General features: G+C 43.5%; 1 protein-coding gene across 1 annotated transcript in view; it reads left to right on the top strand.

Annotated features, from left to right (window-relative positions):
* The window catches only part of SORCS3 (sortilin related VPS10 domain containing receptor 3), a 210652-nt gene that overhangs the window by 47643 nt on the left and 142378 nt on the right, over positions 1-20631 (top strand). Inside the window, exon 3 of the mRNA XM_009643479.1 lies at positions 810-909. Coding sequence (XP_009641774.1) covers positions 810-909 — 100 coding nt within the window. The remainder of the gene's footprint in view (positions 1-809; positions 910-20631) is intronic.

Below are 20631 nucleotides of genomic sequence, written 5' to 3'. Positions count from 1 at the left end.
TGTACTAGCGAGCTGTTGATTTGTTCTGGTAGGAAAAATCTTGTTTGTTAGGAAAAGCAGAGTATGAAAACGGCAGAGAAACAAGCAGGACAACGTGAGGTTTCAAACATGCCCACAAATGAGGAGGAGGAAGCTACAGAAAACCCTCTGTGACGAAGCAGCCCTTTTCCCCAGTCACGAATGGGTAATGCCACCCCCAGATCATCTGCTCCTCCGGGTGGGATTTGCTAGTGTAGGGGCCTGAATCTGTCTCTGTAACTCAGAAAAATTAAATGCCTGGCACAAAGTAGGATGGGGGTGACTGAGGACTCAAGATGCCAGTTTAGGCACATTTTTATCTAGACATGAGTTCAGCTGTTACAATTCTGAGCCACATTTGGATCCCCATCTCCGAGTCAGAAATCAGCCTACTTAAACAAAACTGTTGTTGACAGGTTTAATTTGGATTCTTCTGTTGGTTTTATCTGAAAAGAGTATTTGTGTTAAGGATGCTGCTGAGATCAGAGTCCTCTCGTGTAGATACCGTTTGCAATCCCACGCTGGCACGTGAGAGCAGAGCCTGCCCCCAAAGTCCATCTTCGGGGGTGCACCGCAGGTGCAGAGGGTCAATTGATGCAGAGACAGACCTGCCCCAAAGGACTCAAGTTTTCTCCTCTTTTCTGCTGGCCACCCTGACTGAAACACAAAAGCTTGAGTTTTAAGGGTAATAATGCTCAAGCTGTAACTTTGAACATCTGTTCCCATAGTCATTTCCTTCCCCTGAGCTTTAATAACCACAAAAAAATCTTTTTGTCTCCTCTTTTCTCCAGGTCAACAGACTATGGCACTACCTATGAAAAGCTAAATGACAAAGTAGGCCTGAAGACTGTGCTGAGCTACCTTTATGTCAGTCCCACTAACAAGAGGAAGGTAAGGGAGAGCTATCGAGCTGGTAGCTATAGAAACAAAATTACGGCATTCTGTTCATTCTGAGAGGAATTAACGATCCTACAGTGAAATCCACTGGTACTTCACGAGAGCTTGAATTTGCTGGCGAAGTTGCACTCGTGCAATGCCATGGAATCCAGTAGAACTATGCCTGGTTTACTTGTGATGGGATGGAGCGCTTAATCTCCAGATGAGTGTGTTAGAGAAATAAAAGGGTTGCTTTTATTTGCTTCTGACTGTTGCACCTTTAAAGAAGCTGAACTCACGCAAGTGTTTCTGGGACTCTTGCTTACGCTGGCTTTGGCTAACACACTTCTCGCTGCCTTCTCTGTCTCCTTATTATTAGAAATACTGAGTAAAAGGCATTTATTTCTGCATTTGACTCTAGTCCCCCTCATGCTTTCCCCTAGCTAGAAGTTGGAGGTAAAGATGTAAATGACATTTCCATTGGTTGCATCATGTAAGGGGGCTGAAAGCAGAATGTGCCTGGGAGAGTGGGTGGGAGACCTAAGGTTTGATTTGAATGTGTAGGAGAGAAGATGAGGTCACAGCTTTCAAACCCCCTGCTCATGCTTCCCACGTGATGCAATTAGGGCTGCAGCTGGCTCACGGAGCGCAGCCCAGGAGTTACTACTCAGTGCCTTTTTGGTTTAAAATTATTGCCTGTGCTGATTTGAGGGAGGTAGTGGGACAAAGCCACTTGCAGCCACCCACAGAAATCCACGTGGGAGGTCTGTGGCACGTAGCTAATTGCTGGCAGCGGAGTTGTGTTTGGATAGGGTGCAGCCCATTTGGCTTTATCACTTCCAAACTGCCCATCTCCTGTCTCCACCAATAGGTTTCCAAACCAGTATTTTGCTACTTGTACTGTTCTTATTACTGCTTTTGTGTTTTCCATTACTGATCAGTTTTCCATTACTGGTTTCAGGACTGATGTTTATTTCAGTGTACGCAACCTTAAGGCAGTCATAGCTCTGATTACTACCAGCAACAAAATGTGTGCGTGTTTGGATGTATAGAGGAGAGGAAGAATGCAGTGGGCAGGGGTCACCTTATATTTTTCCTGATGCAGAAGCTGAATTATTGTGACAACCACCTCGAGTTCTTTTTTCTGAGCAAAATAGAATGAAGACGTTTCATAATGAGCTCTCCTGGCCTTTACACCCCTCCTGTACCCAATACGGTGGGCACTGAAGAGTTAATTCCTCTTCATTCTGTTTCCAAAGCAACTCTGCCCACCCAAAGTCAGAGGCAATATGCTCAGTTACAAATCCTACGTCACTGGTGTAAAGTCTCCCTCACAAATTGGAGTACTAGGATATATGATTATCTTCTAGCAATTTCTCAAGCTATTGAGCTTTACAGATTAGCAGTCTTTTCTCTCCTTTTTTTATTAATAACTCCTACATTTCATCATACGGTGGCATGCAGACCTATCTTTACCTGCTGTTTTCTTATTTCAGATGACAATTTTTTAAGTTTTGTTTTTTTTGTCTTAGGTCTTAAGGAAATTATTTGTGAACATATCTGTCTGTCTTCCCTCTTCTCCCTTCTGAAAAATCTTTTGAAATGGAGAGATGAGCTGTAAGGAAAACCTGTAGGAAACCAGCTTCAGTGCTGGCTGCTGTGGGAACAACTTGTTTCCATTCCTTCTACCGCTGCTAAATATATGTGCACTGTTACTGTGCACGGTCAAACAGCTGTTCTTTCTGAACCTGGAGCCGACTTTGCTTTGTTGACCATCAAAGCAATTCCAAACATCCATGAAGCATTTGAAAAATATCTGAAGAAGGGGCCACTGGATTGGAGCATCTGGAATTTGTCAAATTCAATATCAGGTTTATTGTCCACCCACCCCTTGCAGATTCATGAGGTTGCACTCTGCAAAAAATGGACTTGGGTTGTAATCTTCTCCAGGTCTCTCCGTGCGAGTATCGTTACGGCGGCCTGCGGAGTCAGCAGTGTGATTTTGCAGCGCTCCTGAGGACAAGCACCGGTAATGAATCACGGAGCAGTAGGTGAAGCAATTGCACCCCAGTAGAGAAAGTCGTGATCCCTCATGCTTCGCCACTAACAACATGAGTGCTGGCTCGTTGAACGCAACGCGGTGATCTCTTGTGAGCCTTGAAAATAGGTCTTTGTTTGAGGCAATAGATGGGGAGGGAGATACCAAAAGTAACTCCCGTGCACAGGGCCTGGGTGCACACTGGGAATCATGCCGACCCTTTCCAGGCAAAATATTTTCTCCTGAGGCGTTAGCTCCCAGGTACTGGTTGGACCCTGCGTGCCTCTCGGGTCCTGTTGATTTTTTGATGGGTTTGCACGCTGTTGCTAGCCCTGTCTGCTCATTAGCGCTTAGAGGATTAGCAGTTACTTGGAGGAGGAGAAAAGCTTTCCATACATTCATTCCTAATTGATTTACTAGTGAGAAGGATAATTACCTCTCAGCTACCCTGCAGAACTACACTGGGAATTACCTGTCAGATTTCTTTGAAGACCCAAAATGCCTCTCTTCAGCTGTTAAATAGGAATTATGCATTCAGCCAAATGCCAGTTATATAAACATCATTTACCTGAATTGTGGCATAACCCTGGGCTCAATTATGAGGCAAGAGGATTTAAATGCTGGCTTTTCTTCTTTCTTCTTTTAAAAGAAAAGCATTTTGTTTCTGATTTTCTCTTTTGAAATTTTTTGGTGGGAAGATTGTAAGGTTTTTTTGGCAGCTTCTGCTGTGTTTCTCTGCTCAGTACTGCCAGATCATGGCAGGACACTGATTTCTCAACACCAACATCAATGCTTATTGCAATACGGGGGATCAGATAAGGCCAGAGTTGAAATGCAGAGGCTGAGCAGCGGGGTGAGGCATGGCTACAACCCACGGTCCGGGAGCCTGTGTCATTCCCCTTCTCTTTTGGTCCCAAGACAGCCATGCCTGATGCATGCCTTGCCCTCCTGAATTATGGCACTCCAACACCCTTTTCTTACAAAGTGGGTTCCTTTCTGGAAGAAAAATTGAGCTTAATGTGGGAATGATGTGGTGAAATTCTGGAACAGGTGCTACAAGTTGAGATCAGACTTGATGACCTAATGGCTCTTTAGGCCTTGAAATATTTAATTCTCTTTGGGTTTTATTCTGTCCCCAACAAAGTTAATGTCTGAGCACCTGCTGTGTAACATTGATGGTAAAAGCAAGTCCCCAGTTAGTTTCACATGTCATTGGCCTCCTCTTTTAAGCTAAATGCTCTTGTTTCAGTTTAGATTATGTATGTAGTAAATTTTACTTGTTTCGTGTTCTCTTCAGGCTTCCTTCTAAGCTGCTTCCATGTGTGTCTCCCATCCCTGACTGGAGAGCCCCAGCAGGGTGTTGAATATTACTCCTGTCTGTACTTGGTGACCTACTGGGTATTGAAATGTCTTTCCTGACACAGCGGATTGGCAAATGCTGGAAAAGCCTGGAATCAGCTGGTCCTTCGGGTCCTGCCCTTTGGTCCTTGGTGAAACACACCAGTCACTAGTGTTCATCAGTGGGCAGAATCACCGTGGAGAGATCATGTCTTTGTGCCTGAAGAGGAAAGAGGCAGCTGAGAGGGGAAGAGGTGAAGAAACACAGTCTCTGTGGTTATCATGGTGATAAATCCAGGACAACCTTGGTTCTCCCTGGGCACCTCTTGGCTGTGCTGTTGTTTGGCCCTTAGAGGCCAGATTCAGTCTCTGGGCGTTCCTTGGTCTTAAATGTTGCCACTGGGAGATATCAATCCTCCACATGCCCAGGGTTAACCAAAGCACAGAGCTGCATAGCCAGGACTAAACTGAGGTGGCTTGGGCTGTGTCCCCGTGTGGTGCTGGGTCCCAGAGCGCCTGCTCCCAGCTGCTGACCCAACCTGCTGATGACTGGGTTTGGAGCTGTGATAGAGGATGCCCAGTTCCTAGGAATCACAAGAAGATATTTGGAAAATGCACTTTGCCATTGTGTAATTTGAGGTTTGCACTTACAATTAAATCAATATAACAATATGCAGATACCAAAGGAAGATACTGAGAATACTTCTTCCCAGCTGTGATTCCTCCTACCTGTCGGGTATCATTGCTAGTGATCAGTGTCAGCTTGGTGATCTGAGAGCACCCATCATTTGAAGTAAGACCACCCTGGAGCACTGACGTAAGGCAGCGGTCAAGCAGGCTGCAGCTCATCGTGAATCCTCAGCCTCTGGCTGCACCGGTGCAGAAACACTTCCTGCCGTGAGCCAGGACTAGCTTCATCCTCCTGTGGAGCAGTTGTACTGCTAATTCCCTTCTCTGAAGAACTAACAAGCTCAGGGCTTCACAACGCTTTGCGACTGTGCGTACAGCCTGTGCTGCTGGGAGCTGAAACTGCCAGACTCGTATCTGCTCCCCTGCAGATGCTGGGGTTGATTCTTCTCTCACTTGCACACTAGGGACCTGTATTTGGATCAGGAAAATCTGCACTGAGTTCTTGTTAATACTATGAAATTAGTGTGATCATTAGACCTAGCAGTCAGACAACTCTGAAGTCCTGAGGGCCATGGCTTTCTTAAGAGTTACTGTTCTGAGCCCTGGTGAGAAGCGAAGTGCCTGCAGTTTTAATGCTTCCACCATCATGAAGATGCTCTAATAGGCAGAGTGTATTCCGGGGCACATCTTCCCCTTCAGTGCATCTGCCCGCCCGGTTGTTTGCCTGAGAGATCACGTGAGAAGCATCTGCTTTGCCCGATTGACACACAGGTTACAACAAGCCTGATGATTCTGTGGTGAACTTCAGAAAGGAGAAATTTTCGTAGTTTAGCAGCACCCCTTCCCCAGAGATGAATGGGATTTAAGGGCAGATGGTTGAGTGCTCTGAAAAGCTGAGACTTGCAAAATGCATAGCTTTGGCTTTTCTACCTGATAGCTCTTGTCTGGTTTTAGGGATGTGACAAAAGGCTACTTACTCTCTGCTGGGCAGAGATCTCAGTTCCCTGCTGACCTTTAATTTAATGCTATATTTTGGGCGTTAGTTACATTTCACTAGAGGCAGATTTTCACAGCAGTCTGGGAATTAGAATTGTTTATTTCTTCCTAAGTGTTAAGGGAAAAAGGTCTCTTCTATTTTAATAAGAACATTTCTCTTGACTTTTTAAATTCACATTTTCTTTCTATCCGAATTCTTTTTTTTCTTTTTGGTTGTTGAAAACTTTCTGTTAGAAAATTGGATAATTTCCACAAAAAATTAAGCCTGTGATTCTTTGACTAACTAACTGCCTGCGCTTCGAAGTGGCTCTGTTTGGAGCTGTAGCGCTGAGTGTCCCTATTTTCTAGCATGGGTTGGTCTGCTGGGTAAGATCCCCTGTCCCGAGAACATTTGCTTTCTTCTTGGTTGTCAATAACGGGATTCATTTTAGAATTGATGCCTCGTGGAAGGATGTAAAGTCCTTCCAAAGGATGCAGAAAGAAGATAACGGGAGGCCCGTATGTCTGAAGCACTGCTCCTTTTAGGCACTGGGGTGCCATTTTGAATCTCAAGGAATTGCTTCTGAACCATAGATTTAATGTATTACTTTTTCCATGAAATGTTCTGTGAAGAGTGCATATTCTTGGTGGAGGTGCTGTTCAGTTGAAAACACAGTTTTCACAATGAAACTTTTATCGCTACCCTTGGGATTCCTGTGGAGGTTGAGAGGATGGAGTTAAAAAGCATTTAAAAGAAAAAGGAGAGAGGAAAAAGGAAGAGAATGGCAACTCTGACAAAATCAAACCAAAAAGCCCTTGCCTGTATATAGTATTGCTCAGATGAGATGTGGATAAACGGGAGGTCCTGATTGCATTTAAGATCTGGGGTGACAGTTCTGATGTCTTAGAAATACCTTCCTTCATGAATTTGCTTTGCAATTCAATTGGATGCAGTCGTCTTTAGCTTTTCTCCTGTGCTGTTACCATCGTTGTTGTAGGTGGTAACTTGAAGAATTAAAAGGTCTGTAGTCTTTTATGCTGACTCTCTGCACAGCAATATCACTCAGGTGCAGTGATTGAAATGAGGTTTCCCCCCATTTTTCCCTTATACCAGAACTGAAGCGTTAGAGATTTTATTTATAGATAGACCTTATAGCTAAGGGATTTGAACAGTAGTTGCAAAGAGCAAAAAGCAGAAATAAAGTTACAGTGCTCAGTTAAAAAGCTTTGAGAAAATGGTTTTGCAGACTAGTTTCCCAGTTGTCACGGAGTCAAAATGGAGGGGCAGTCCAAACCACTGAAGCTGTAAAAGCCAAAAGCATGCTGCACCTGACATACCTAGGCATGCTGTTGCAGTTGGCCCATCCAAGTGAGAAATGTTTAGAGGTATTTGGAGAGTCAGAAGCTCTGGAAGCTAAATCTAATTAGGTTTGTTTGTTTCTATGCAGCTTCTTGGGGATGAAGTGCAGCAACTGTTTATGAGCTGGCAGAGAGCAATGCTGCGTTGCAGTTCAGGTTAATGAAGGAATAAGTTAATTGTGACTGTAATATTGAAATTGCAGAGGAATGCATCTACCTGCCTGGAAACTAGCTAGCGCAGTGGGAGTGACACCTCCTCTTACAGAGGTTGGAGGTCCCAAATGGGCGCAAGTCGCTTTGACCTCCTCTTTATTTCTTCTTGCTCCCTTGGAGACTAACAGAGAGCAAACCCTCTGCTGGCCTCGTGTATCTCCAAAGGGAATTCCTCATTTGTGATTGAAGCATCAGTGCAGAACCATGGTCCAAACTGATTTTGGTTTTGCCTTCATTTCTTAGTTCATTTGATCCCGAAGGGAATTCCACAGCATTTTGTTTTCTCCTTGCTCATCAAATGTATGATAGGCTGATGAGGCAGAGGTTCCAGCATGCACCTGATGCTCGCTAACCCAGCCTGAACTGAACTGCCATCCTTTGCCACAGCTCCCATTAGTCAGCTGCTGCTTTTTCCTAAGATTGCATCCCAAGCTATTGGTGAGGAACTGAGCTCTGGAGTATCCTAAAGCTGTTTGGCAGATGGAAAGTTTCTTTGGACCCTTTTTCCTTATTACGCAGACGCTGTGATAAACAGCGTGTGCTGCAAACTGGCACTTGCTGGTGTGATCTCAGAGAACACGTAACCCAAATGCAATGGGGCTGAGTTAGGGCCACAGGGCAGGAGTGACAGAACTACTTGTTTCTACTGTCTTTTATCCCAAATCCTTCCCTTCAGCCCAACGAAATACAGTTACTAAATAGCCCTTGGTTTTGCAGCTGCCATTAACAGGGCCTAAATTACCTGAGCTGCAAATGGTGGTGTAATCGTCTCTTTGTGCATCCCTTCTCTGGACCTGTTGAGCTGTGTATGGTGTTTCTGTGCTCCTCAGCCCTCCAGAAACCATGCCACCCAGTCCAGAGCCTATGTGGGCAGAACCTGCCTACCGCTGTACAGGAAAGGCTGTAGCTCTAAACCAGCATCTGCATTAGCTGTGCTCAGATTTGCCTGCTCTGGTTATACCAGTGGGTTATACAAATGTGACTGTGCTCTGGGTAACACGGCAGTGTATTCTGCCTCGTAAATACACTTAGGGGCAGACACTGTCAGTCTCCAGAACTTTAAACAGAGGAATAAGGATGGGAATGAAGAAGTAATATTTGTCTTCACTTACTGATGAAGCAGAGATGATTTCCTCAAGGTGACCCATACCATCCATGGCAGAGTCAGAGGATGTGTGACGTAATATTTGTCTTCACTTACTGATGAAGCAGAGATATTTCCTCAAGGTGACCCATACCATCCATCCGAGTCAGAGGATGTGTGACGCGATGTGTTTTATCTACAAGGTGTGGTCTTGTGAGCTCTTGTGCATGGGATTCTCTCTACTTGTCTGATTAATTCAGCTTGAATTTGTCACCTGCGAAAAGAGAGAATTTTTGTACATGTTTGCAGAACCATGACCTGAAACTGCGTGAAAGAGATCTCCTGAGTTACAAATGTGTCATAATACTTGGAGAAAAGAACTTTAGGAATTTCTCGTTTTGAAGGGATTTTTATTGTGTCCCTTGAATTCAGAAGAGTCACGTTTTTCTCTGTAGGTTTCTCTCACCTTTCCTGCTGCAGAAATATGTTTTCCTGATGTTGGATGACTTAGTTTATTAGTGTTTCAAACATGGTTCAAGATCAATGAATGGAAGATGCTGAGACGTAAAGGCAAAATATGAGTGTTATTAAACCCATTAAAATATGGGGTCTTTTTTGTATGCCCAAATAGGTTTGGTTGGTTTCTTTTTGGTATTTATTATTATAATAACTGTGTTTGGGGATTGTGCCTCCTTGTGGATCTTTGTAGTCAAGGGGCTACTGTGAGAGAGCACTCTGCCCTGCTGAAGCCAGGGACTCTGGCGCCTGGCATGTCCAATGCCCCACTGGGACCTGACCTGGCCTGACCTGTAGGCTCCTGTATGTAAAGAAAGAACAAATGACTCTCTGCTTGCAGATTTTAATTTTACTACTTCTGACTTGACATAAATCATAGAGATAAATGGAGGTCATATAGCATCTGTTGGCTGGGATGTGACCATTTGTCAGGCCAGACAGCACAGAATTGGGACCCAAGTTTATGAGAGATCCCCAGTGGAGGTTTTCCCTTCTCTTATACAGGGACAATCTGATCATCCAGAGAGGGCTGTCCCTCTGTATATATGAACATGAACGCTGGAGATTCTTGGGGCTTTTTCAGTTAATTCTCTGAAAAAAGCAGTTGTATTAAAAAAAAACCCAAAACCCACCAAAGAAAAACACCCCCAAGCCCCAGTGAACCTCATCCACTGCTCATCAGCTGTTTCTAAAAATAAACACAATTGAGATAATTAACAAAATGCTCGCATATGGCATTATTTAATGGGGGTGGAGGGGAGAGGGTTAGAGCAGAGATGGGTATCTGTGTCTGTTTATACCTGTCTTAAAGATACTACGTTGAAAGCCATTGTTTCAGTGTCCATGAAGAAAAAAGGAGTTAATACATTATGAAATTCCAGGATTAGGGTTGCCTGTGTATGCCTTTATGCATCTGCATTTCATGTCTTTGTATTTATGCATTCCAAGAGCTTTTACTTGCATTTTTTCATAGGTTCCTGAACTCATTTAATACACATTTGGTTAGTGCTGAGGTAAGTATTGAAAGCGAATGGAAGCTTAATGCAGGATTTAATTAATAAAGATGGGGAATAAAATGAGGGCTGTCTAAGTTGGCTTTATGAAAAATGTTTTGTTAAATGTCATTTTAGTCTTCACAGATATTGCAAGTCTGGTTGATAAAAGTAAGCACGTTGACACAAGATATATAAGTAAAATAAGAAAAAAGCAGTCAGACACCTGCTATGTCATTTATCCACCAAGGACTGGAACTGTGGTCCTGAAATCCCTGCTTAGATGCTGCCAGGGGCTTTGGGAAAAAAATTGGCCACTTGAATGAAAGGGGGCGCAGATTTTAGGAAAAGGCAAATCAGAATTCAAACCTTATTTAGCGTGCACACTTTCCGGACGTTGCTTTGTGTACAAAAACTGAGTGGGTGAGCAGTGTTTGTTTGGCACCATTTGTGATGGTAACTGTAGGTATCTACCACTTTAAATGTACAATTCCCAGCCCCATCATCCTAAAAAACCCTAATATTGGTTGGGGAGGGTATCACTGCGCTTCACTGTCTGCTGAGTGGCTGGAGAGTCAGATGGGAGAAACCCAGGCCAATATGTCAGATTTGTTTTTCTAGGACTTGCAAATAACATTTGGGGAAAAAAGGCCAGCTATCGGATAAGACTCACCCTGGCAGGACGCTGGTGCACATCTCAAGAGGGCTGCCTTGTCTGGCTTCCAGAAGTCAGCCCACCTCTCCGGTTGCTCTCTCTCTGCCTGCTTCACCTCATATTGCCGGAGTCAGGGCCCTACAGAGCCTTAGGGATGGTACGAGGTCGTAAAGGGAAGAGATGGGCAAGAACTGGAAAGGTCACACCCACATTTAGATCCGGACTTCCCACAGATAGCTGTTAGTATTTAATAAAGAGGTAGTTTGCTCTAGTTTAGCTAGCAAGTGTTAAAGGGCAGATCAGAAGTTACAATAGCCACTAAAATAAAGCTGCAGTTTTGCCACTCAGCATGGCCATTGCTCTTACGAAGTGGGCAGGGTGAACCTGTGTGAGCTTTCAGGGTGCCCTGCCTTGATTGCAGGGGCTGTTAGGGTGCATCCCCCTGTACGGGGCTGCCTGTACTTAACAGCCAGCCTGTCAGCAAGGTGGGCACAGCCGCAGACCCCGGCGTAGGGCAGGTTTATGAGACTTCCTTCCTTTCTCCACCCTCCCTATCTCTCTATGAAACATGGCCATCTCCTTTACTGCTGCGGCTCCAATAATATATTAATTTATGAAGTATGAAAAATGAGGTAGTTTTGAATTAACGAGGAGGGGAATGGTGCTTCACAGACAGCAGGATAATCAATCAATAATAATGAGTCAGCATGTCCTGTTATTAAAAAGGAGGAAAAATAATAGAATGGGTGGAGAGCAGCTCTCAGAAAAGGGGCAGGTGGTTCCTTTTGATGACTGCATAATGCTCTGACCTTGATCTTTAGAGATACAAGCTGGTTCATCAGGACAGTTATTTTTCTTTAAGGAAAATCACCGCCCTGCCAACCCTCAAACCCAACAATCTGTGGCAAAATGTCTTTTTTATTTCATTATTTTCCAAAGTGAAGAATAAAGAAATCCAGCATTACTCATTGAGTGAATTCTCATTTTTAATAGAGTAGACTAGCAGTGTCTGCAGGGTCTGTGCCGGTGGTTGAAGGGTCAGGACACTTTCGCTTTCTGCCATACGTGCGCGTCTGCCTCTTCCAGTGTAAGTGCAGTAACTCTGACTTCAGCTCTGATGCGATCAGCTCAGTGTAAAACACTTTATCCCAAGCAGCACTGTGGGTTCTTTTGCTGATTGATTCCTAAACCAAAGTGTCAGGGTTGTGCTGCAGATAAAACCTTCGTCCCCTTTTCCAATTCCCTTCCCTCTTACACTAGTTCTTCAGGACACTGCTCATGTGTGAGCAGGGAAAGATATGGAAAGGGAAGTATGTGATTTTTTCCAAGGCTGCAAGGTACCAGTGACCCTGTTGGAAGAGGACGTAGCGGCCATGGTTCGCAGTCACTGGGGTGTTCATTCACCTTCTTGGTGTGTAATCGCAGACAAGAATTCTACCATAACCCTGCAAGGGCTGTATCATCGGAAGCTAATTTTGCAAATGTAATAGAAAATGGCAAAGCCAGTGAGCTGGTGGTTGTGAATCCTGTTCCTAGGTCCTGAACCTTCGCATAGATTAGGATCGTTGGCACTTGAGTTAGTGTGTGGAGCTTGCAATCGCAGTGGATAGCTTAGAGCTGAGTGCTACTGTGCAGAGCACTGCGATGCCATTGTGTTTTGTAATTTTAACCTTCAATTTTTAGGGCCCTCAGCCTTCCATCCAGAAAATGAGTAGACCTCCTACCTCTTCAGCTTCCTTTGGTGGGGGGATGTTAGGAAAAGTTCACTGGGGACAGTGAGGGACATGAGTAATAGATGCAAGGTAAGTAAATTGAGATAGATCATTACCATCTGGATGTGAACATTGATAAAGCTGACTGTTGTCTATGTTCTCTCTGCAATCTGACTAAAAAGCAGAAAAATAAAGTGTGTAAGCAGAGGAGAAGCAATGATGCATTTAAAATTGTATTCAGGTTTAATGGCCTCAAGGGAGATACATAATACAATTTTTATTTTTCTAAAGAGTCATGAAACACTCTACTGTCCTCAAATGAAATAGGCTGCCGTATACGGGCTGCAAAAGTTTACCCCCATGAGTAACTATCCATGCACATCTCTTTGTTTTCTGTAATGGGGCAACTACTGTGAGTAAACTTATTCCCACATGTAAAGTGTTCTCCCAAGTGAGACCTATAATCAGAGGAGTGTTTTTATATAAATGGTGTTCTCAGTTCCAGCAGCTGTGGTGCGCACAGCCTCTCCTTACTGATAACATTATTTTCTGTAACTATTTCTGCTTACACGGTAAGTTACCATAATGGTGAAAATTACTTTGTAGCTTTATGGCGAATAGCACACCATGCATTTACTCAAATAACGTATAATTATAACAGTGAATGCTGCTTTTCTCTTTCCATGCACGCAGTTTGGGATCAGAGCTGTTCTGTGTCTCTAGAAAAAGCTGGTGGCCACGAAATGATGTGTCAGATGTTGCAACAGTTAGGGATTTCCATGGAATCGAGAAGAGCAAAAAGGCATCAAGAAGAACTACGCTGTGCAGAAATACCAACCTCTAGAGCAAAGCATACTGTAGATCAGAAGCTTTACATTTCTCTTCCGCTGATTTGGTGTCGTTTTTTTGCTGTGGAAGCACTCGTTTTTGCTTAAGGTCACCTGCCGGGGTTCCTTCCTCTGGTCCAGGCCCAGTCATAGAAGCGCTGGTCAAACTGGATATATACAAAAGCAGCCATAAGCAGTGATGCTTGTAACCCATTTGGCAGTTCATAGAGGGGAGCTATGCAGGAACACGCTGTGATATGGAAAAGCCTTTGGAAAAATAGGTGAACAGCCCACAGTACCAAAGTGGTGTCAAGGCAAGTGGGATTACTGTGGCAGAGGACTTTGCTCCGATGATCTGTGGGGAGCTGGAGCTGTAACAAGAGTATAATGGAGTAACCTTGGGTAAACTCTGCCTTGCTGCGACAATGAAAAGGTTTTACAACCAAGCATGTGGCTGTTGCCAATCAGTCACTCTTTGCCAGGTCAAACACATGCTTTTTGGATGGCTTCCATCCCCACTGGCACCTGAAATTTAACAAGCAAATGCTTGCTGTGCCTTGTAATTAAAAGTGAAAAGTACATGTGTCCAGTGCCAAAAAGACAAGAGAAAGCGGGGAGACGTGTTGTTCTGACCTGCTTAGCAGTAAAACAAAGATGAGACGTTCTGCTTTGTTGGGTCCAGTACGATGGCTTATTCCACTCCTGTGCATGCAAATTGGATCCAGCTTGGGATTTGGCATTGTGGGCAGGCTAGGATGGCAGCCTTAGAATATCTGGGTTCTTTTCCCAGCTCTGATTTTGCCTAAGCCTTACAGCCATGACATATTTTCATTTCCCACCTGCCAAGGAGGATGGCAGAGTGGTTTGCCTTGAGGGGCTCTTGCTCTGTATCCAGTTTAGCCGTGATTTGCTCCTGATCCTCAGGGCATCCTGCAAAGTGCATCTGTGCTCTTGTGCAGCTGCTGGAGGTGCTAATTAAATGAAGCGCTCTCTCCATAGGGCACGGGGTGCGCGAGCTTGGAATTTTGTGAAGTGTTTTGTTTTGCTATGGCAATTGGTGGCAGGTATGGCTGCAATGCCGAGAGCCTGATTTAATTTTGTACAAATCTGAACAATTAATTGTAATTGTAATCTGGATATAATTAGATATGAGAAACAATAGAGGTCAGAAAGATTAACCAGGGTTATTCTCTGTAAACAAGCATAGTGGGCTGATGTGCATCTCCTTAGAGAAGGCGAGGTGGTGCTGGTCCTCATTTGATGTGCTTTTACTGATCTCTTTTTTCAGAGTTAATCATGTAAGATATCTCTCCTATGCATTTTCAGACAGGAGGATGACAATAGATAATCATTCTTTTGCCACCAAACTGCTCTTAGAGTCTCCCCAAAGCCTTCCTGGCATCTCCATCCTTTTTAATCTTTACGAGAAGCAAATGAAAGAATTACTGAGATGCTGTAATCTTAAATGTGTGCTCTTCCCTTGACTGAGCCAACTGTATGTTGGGACTATATATTCTGATTGCATGTTTAGTGTCTGAGTGCAATGCTAGTGTCTCCTGTGTGTAGATTATTCATCCTCATAGGCCAGACTTACGCTCCTTTGAACTACTGGTTCCAAGTTCTCTTGAGTCAAGGCACGTATTGGATTGGTTGTAGCTAAAATTCTTGGGTTTATTTCTGACAGTACCAGGATTCTGCTGAGGAGCTTTTCAAGTTAACAGTGAACCTGGGGTGCTTGATTCTGGTGGGGAGGGTGTGCTGTTTGCACAGCAGATTTATGCTTGCATCACTTCTGATTGACAAAATGGTCTTGATATTTCCACAGAATATTGTTGTACCACAACTTAGAAAACTTCTGATGAAATTGTTCTCAATTTTGAAGATGGGCTGCCTAAATATATATAACAAGGGGACAACAGAATAATTACATATTGCACTTCAGAAGAGGGTTTGATAATCATAAAAATGAACAGGCACTCCAGTGATGTCCTCTTTTGTGTTGCAGTATCACCAGAAGACCCTGCTGGTTTAGGTTAAAAAAAAAAAAAAAAGCTTATTACTCTCTACCTTGTAATGGTCCTCTTATTTCATGTACCCTCTACAAAAGACAAAATGTTCTACAAAGACGTGGGATGTCCATGTAACCCGAACGCATGTGCTCTGTTCATTCCATCTCAATGCTGGAAAGATGGGGTCCCCCTGACGTTAATGTCAGAGATCTATGCTGTCTTCTCAGACCAACTTACTGGAGTAGAGAGCTGCAGTCTTCAGCACAGTTGGCGGAGTCTATGGAGGAGGTCCTTCACAGGAGTTGGATGCTCACAGAAACAGCTGTTGGCATCTGGAAAGTTCAGTCACAAGTAATGGGATTCTGCGGAGTAGAGGTTGGTTTATAATTACAGAGAAGTCCTGATGTGAAGGAAGTTCTGGAGAGAGGTTAGCATGAAGTGCCTGAAAGGTCATGAGTGCGCTATCTGGTTCTTTGGTCACGGTACACATAACGCAGAGCCAATGCAAAAGTCTCAGGAAACTGTTTCATTGGTCAGTTTGTATGGGTGTCTGACTCGTTTTTCATTATCCAATAATAAATACAGTAGTGAAAGTCACCTTTACTGCTTAAAGATTGCTTGGATTTTATGGGATTGTATTGAAGTGAGTGCCAAGGTATAAAAACCTTATGGTTGAGGTACTTTTATAACACATGCTTCATAAACCCTTATAAAGTGAGTGCAGTGCACTTCATCCTTTAAGATTACAGTGTTATGGTTCTGAGAGGTGGTGATCTGGTGCTACATTCATTAATTAAATCTGTTATTAATGTTAAATTTCGAGCAATAAGAAGTGAAGTTACAAGAAGTTGAAATGGGGTAGGTCCAGACAATTTGTCTCCCATGAAAGCTCAGTGCACCTTTACTGCCTGACTGATGCCTACAGGTTATCCTTAACACTAAGGAAGTTTTTGAGGTATGTGAAGCAAGAAGCAGCCCCGAATCTGGACTAGTCTGTAACACGAGGGATTGCAATGAGTGCTTTCCTTTTGGGACACAAAGTTAGTAATTACGTGGAAGCCGTTGCCTTCTTCATGGCTGTCTTGTTTGTCTTTCCAGAGAACAGATGTCCCTCTTGTCGTGGCTGTTGATCACTACGTAATGGGGTGGGTTGCATTATCTGTCTGTAAATAAATTTCTCTCTAGAGCAGATTTTTATCACTGCCATCTCCCATTTTTTCCTATCTGACTGATACACTGGCCTTGGTGACTGGAAAGCAGAGGTTGGCTTCCTTTTCTCCCAATTATTGAGGGAGTCAGTACATCTGCCAGGCAGCGAGCAGATATCTAGCCATTTCTGAACATCTTCTGTAAAAGTTTGTGTAAAGTTAAGGTGTCTTTTCTAAGCTAGTTAAGTCATGCAAAGATATTTTTAGCGTAATGCTAATTTATATGGGTGTTCCTTTTGCTGGTAAGTCAAGTTACTTGTGACACACTTGTGTACATTTTTGTCTCAGAAGAGTTTGGGCTAATTAAACTGAAGTTTTTAATTGAGCTGACACATGGTGAGGAAAGAAGAAAAAAGGATGAGATTTTCTTCACAATGAGGTGCATCTGTCCTCCATGGGATTGGCACAGAAGGGCTTCAGGTACGCTGTGCAGCTGTGGTCTAAGAGATTAGGTTGCGTATATTCCTCCCAGAGCATCCTTTAGCCTGCAGGACAAGTAAATTGCAGTAATGAGGTAGGAGAGAGGAAGAATGGGAGGGGAATGAATAACCAAATATTTGCCAGTGAGAAATTTCAGATGGTCAAACATTTAATCTAAAATGCTTCAGCAATAAAAAATTACTTTTCCCATAAGAGACTCCCAAACTATTCACATCGAACATACTTGTGATGAACTGATGTTTTGAAGGAAGAAAATGATTTTTGTATCTTTAAGCCTTTAAATGTCATTTGATTTTTGGTTTTTCAGTTTCAAAAGGAGGAAAGGACATCATAAATCCAAACAAAGCAAAAATCCTCCATTTGCATTGACATTTCAGCATAAATTGTTGAAACTTTTTGGCTTCTTAAACTCAAAGCTAATATGGAACTTTGTTGGGAAGTAGGCTTAGCTCCAGAGGTCTTGTGGGACCATACAACCCTTTAAATGTTTTAAATCAAAATGGGAAAGAAAAAAAAAAAAGTTTGTTTTTCTTTTTAAAGCAGATTTGTGTTTTCCTGTTGTTGATGTAGTTTAGCCTGGCTTTAGGAAGGACCTAAAATGCTTCTGAGTTGAGGATTTAGTAGGAGGAGGCCAAAACAAACAAACAAAAAAGCCTTTTACATGTAAGCTGAGCACATTTGATATGGAAATCACTGTGAAGATGTCAACTTATGAAACCTTAAGTTTCTGTTTTTGCAGCAGTGTTGGTGGCAGAGCTACCTTTTTGGTTGCAGTGCAGAAGAGGACAGTGCGGTGCTACAGAGCAAATTGCCAGTACTTTGTGAAGGAGCTGGCTTTCTTTTGTAGCTACTGAGGCTTGGGTGGTTTGTAGGTGGATTTTTTAAAAACCGTTTTGTTTATTTCTTTTTAGAATAGCACTTTCTGTAGGTGAATGAGAATGTGACTGGGACCTCTGAAAAGGACTGCTTATGAAAAGCGCATTAAAATGAAGAGGAAAATCAGAAGGCAGTACACAATGGCTTAATGCTATCTACTTATTTCTGGGAACAAAAGACATTTATTTTGAACCTGCCTTCCTTATTCATTTACTGGGATGCTTCCTGCTAATGTAGCTCAGTGGTACTACTGCTACAGATATTGTACCTGTAAAACTTCCCTGTGCTGATTTAGAGAGACGCGCTTTGGTAATTTACAGTAAAAATTTGTGTTGGCTGAGAGAAACAGAAGGATTCAATGAAAACTAGTATTAACAAAAATGCCTTTTATGTGGCATGTCGTTTCATTTTTTTGTCCAGAGATAGTTTATTAAAAGTTTCACCTGTGTACAAAACAGATCTCTGTTGTGCTGGGATAACACAGAACCAGGGAGCAAGAATGGTGATAAAGCTTTTGAATCTGATGCTGTGGATACAGGTAATATGATGGCGGGGGTGTGCGTGTGTGTGTTGTTCTGCTTTGGGTGCAGAAGAGGAAGGATAGCGGTGATGTGCCAAGCCAGCCTGTTAAAGCGAGGGCAGAGCCGTGAACGGTGCCAAGAGAAGAACTGAGTGCCCAGCTGTAGGTGAGTCTTTGGCACAACTGCAGTAGGCAGATGCAGGCAGACAGGAGCCCAGGCTAGCGTTGTGCCCATGAGAAGGGCACTAGCTCGTTACTGGTGGGGTTGGATGTTCCCGATCACAGTCATCTTTGTGCCTGGCTAGCCTGGAACAGAGAAAGAGGAGCGCGTCACCACCTGGACTCGTCCACCTGGAACGTAGCCTGTGTGAAAACAGTACTGTGGAAGGTGTCGCATTAACCCAGTGACACACCTGGGATTTTGGTCAGGGTAGCAGGAGCTCAGATTCTTAGTTACAAATCCCGCCTTAGTTTTTATTATATTAACCCCATCAGAAGGCATGTTGTTTTAGTGGATTTGTGCTGTGATGTGGTGTCTCTTTCCTTCCTCCCCACTACTACATTTGTTTGGAGCTCCTTTAAGGGTCCTACACACTCTCCAACAAATCTGAGTGACTTTTAGCTTCTTCGGTGGTTTGTGTACCAAATACATCAAGGCAGGTATAGGTATGACACCACCCTTCCTTGTTCTTTCCGCCTGTGCTCCTCATTTCCTGGGATAAATCCCTTGAAGTATTTGGAGCTGGATGTGTTTCCTGATCATGTGCCAAAGATCTCGGACTGTATACATCATAGTGTTTGTTGTTCTTGCAAGGTGGCCTCTCCAAATCATCTCCCTTCTGTGTGCTTCCCCCACTGGTGTCTGGAGTTCTGCTGAACTGGAGCTCATTCAGAACAGCTCTGTAAGTGTCCTCATTGCTCCCAAAGCTCCTGCTTTAAAGGAGATGCACCATGTACCAGGCAGCGCTCTTCCTCTGCATTCATCTCCTAAGAAGCTACCTGAAGTTCAGTCTGATTTTTCAGCCGGGTTTGTTTTGTCCGGTGCTCGCTGTTCATTGTCCACCAAATTTTGGAAGTCAGGCTATAGCCTCTAGAGGAAAAGCTATGTAGTATAAACCACCTCAGCTCAAGTATGTTTTCAAGGACTTACGCTTAGCAGTAATCAGTCCTGACTCCCCTTCCCCTTTCCACTTAAACTAGGAAAGGCAGCAACTGAAAATAGTATTTTATAGATATGTGTGCGTATGTGTGTATATATGTATTCTTGAATGTAGCAAGGTGAAATTAATTTCCTTTTTAATAAAGGCTGCCATTTAATTTAATATTATAGAAAATTATTAGATCTTAAAAACCTATAAATTACATTTGACAACCCTGGTGCTCCTTTGCTATTCTTCATGGCAATTATAAATGGCAACACAGGGTGCTGGCAGAAATGCTCAGTCTGACTGGAGTTTGTTTATTGGCTCTTAATGAAAAGCAATTAATCTAAATCACTACTGGGGTGGATCCTTCGCCCTGGTCCCATAATGAGAAGTGGCAGTTTCAGGCCTTTGACAAATGTCCTGCTGTTTCCCCTGCCAAAAGTTGTCCCCTCCCCCCATAGCTTCCAGCTGAAAAAAGACAAAAAATTAAAAGAAAAAAAAAAAAAAAGCCCAGTGTCTCCCACTCTTCTTTTCCTGCTTGCCACATAACAAAACTGTGGACCAGTCCTAGCTGCGTGACTGGTGGTGGCCTTTTGTTTTTTTCACTCTGGTTGAGTCTCCTGTTTATTCCGTCCTGCCTTGTGTAGGATCAGCCTTGCCTGGGAGGACGGGTGACCACAGAGGTGTTGGGTGGGTTCTGCTCTCCATATGAAGAATGGAGAGTTGATATTGGAACTGGGTGGAGGGGGGTGGGCAACTAATGTGATGGCACTTACAACAAGGTATGACTGTTGTTAGGATCTTCCAGCTTTCCCTCCAGCTGTTAATTTTCCTAGCCTGATGGGTTTATTATTTGATCTTGCAACCACTGTTATACTTCCAGAGGAACAAACTTCCTGACTTCGTAAACCATCTGGTGGAAACATCACCTTTTCCATCTCATCTGACCTGTTGCATGAACTATCCACCGAAGTGTTGCAGATCATGTGTGAACGGGCAGAGTGGAAGTTTTGCATGTGTGCCACGTCGGGTCTATGCGACTGTTGGCTGTCTTGTGCTCCTTATCTGAGGGCAGAACTCTCACAGTGACCTTTTAATATACAGCATCAATAACTTCGTGACCTTCTGCGACATCAGGTGGAAAATCTTTTTATTCCTCAAGTACCCTTCCTTTTAAATGCAAGATCTCTCTGGAATGT

This window comes from Egretta garzetta, unplaced genomic scaffold (assembly GCF_000687185.1).
Source record: "Egretta garzetta isolate BGI_Z169 unplaced genomic scaffold, ASM68718v1 scaffold8, whole genome shotgun sequence".
In the NCBI taxonomy this organism is placed as follows: Eukaryota; Metazoa; Chordata; class Aves; order Pelecaniformes; family Ardeidae; genus Egretta; species Egretta garzetta.
This window is presented reverse-complemented; position numbering and strand designations above follow the sequence as displayed.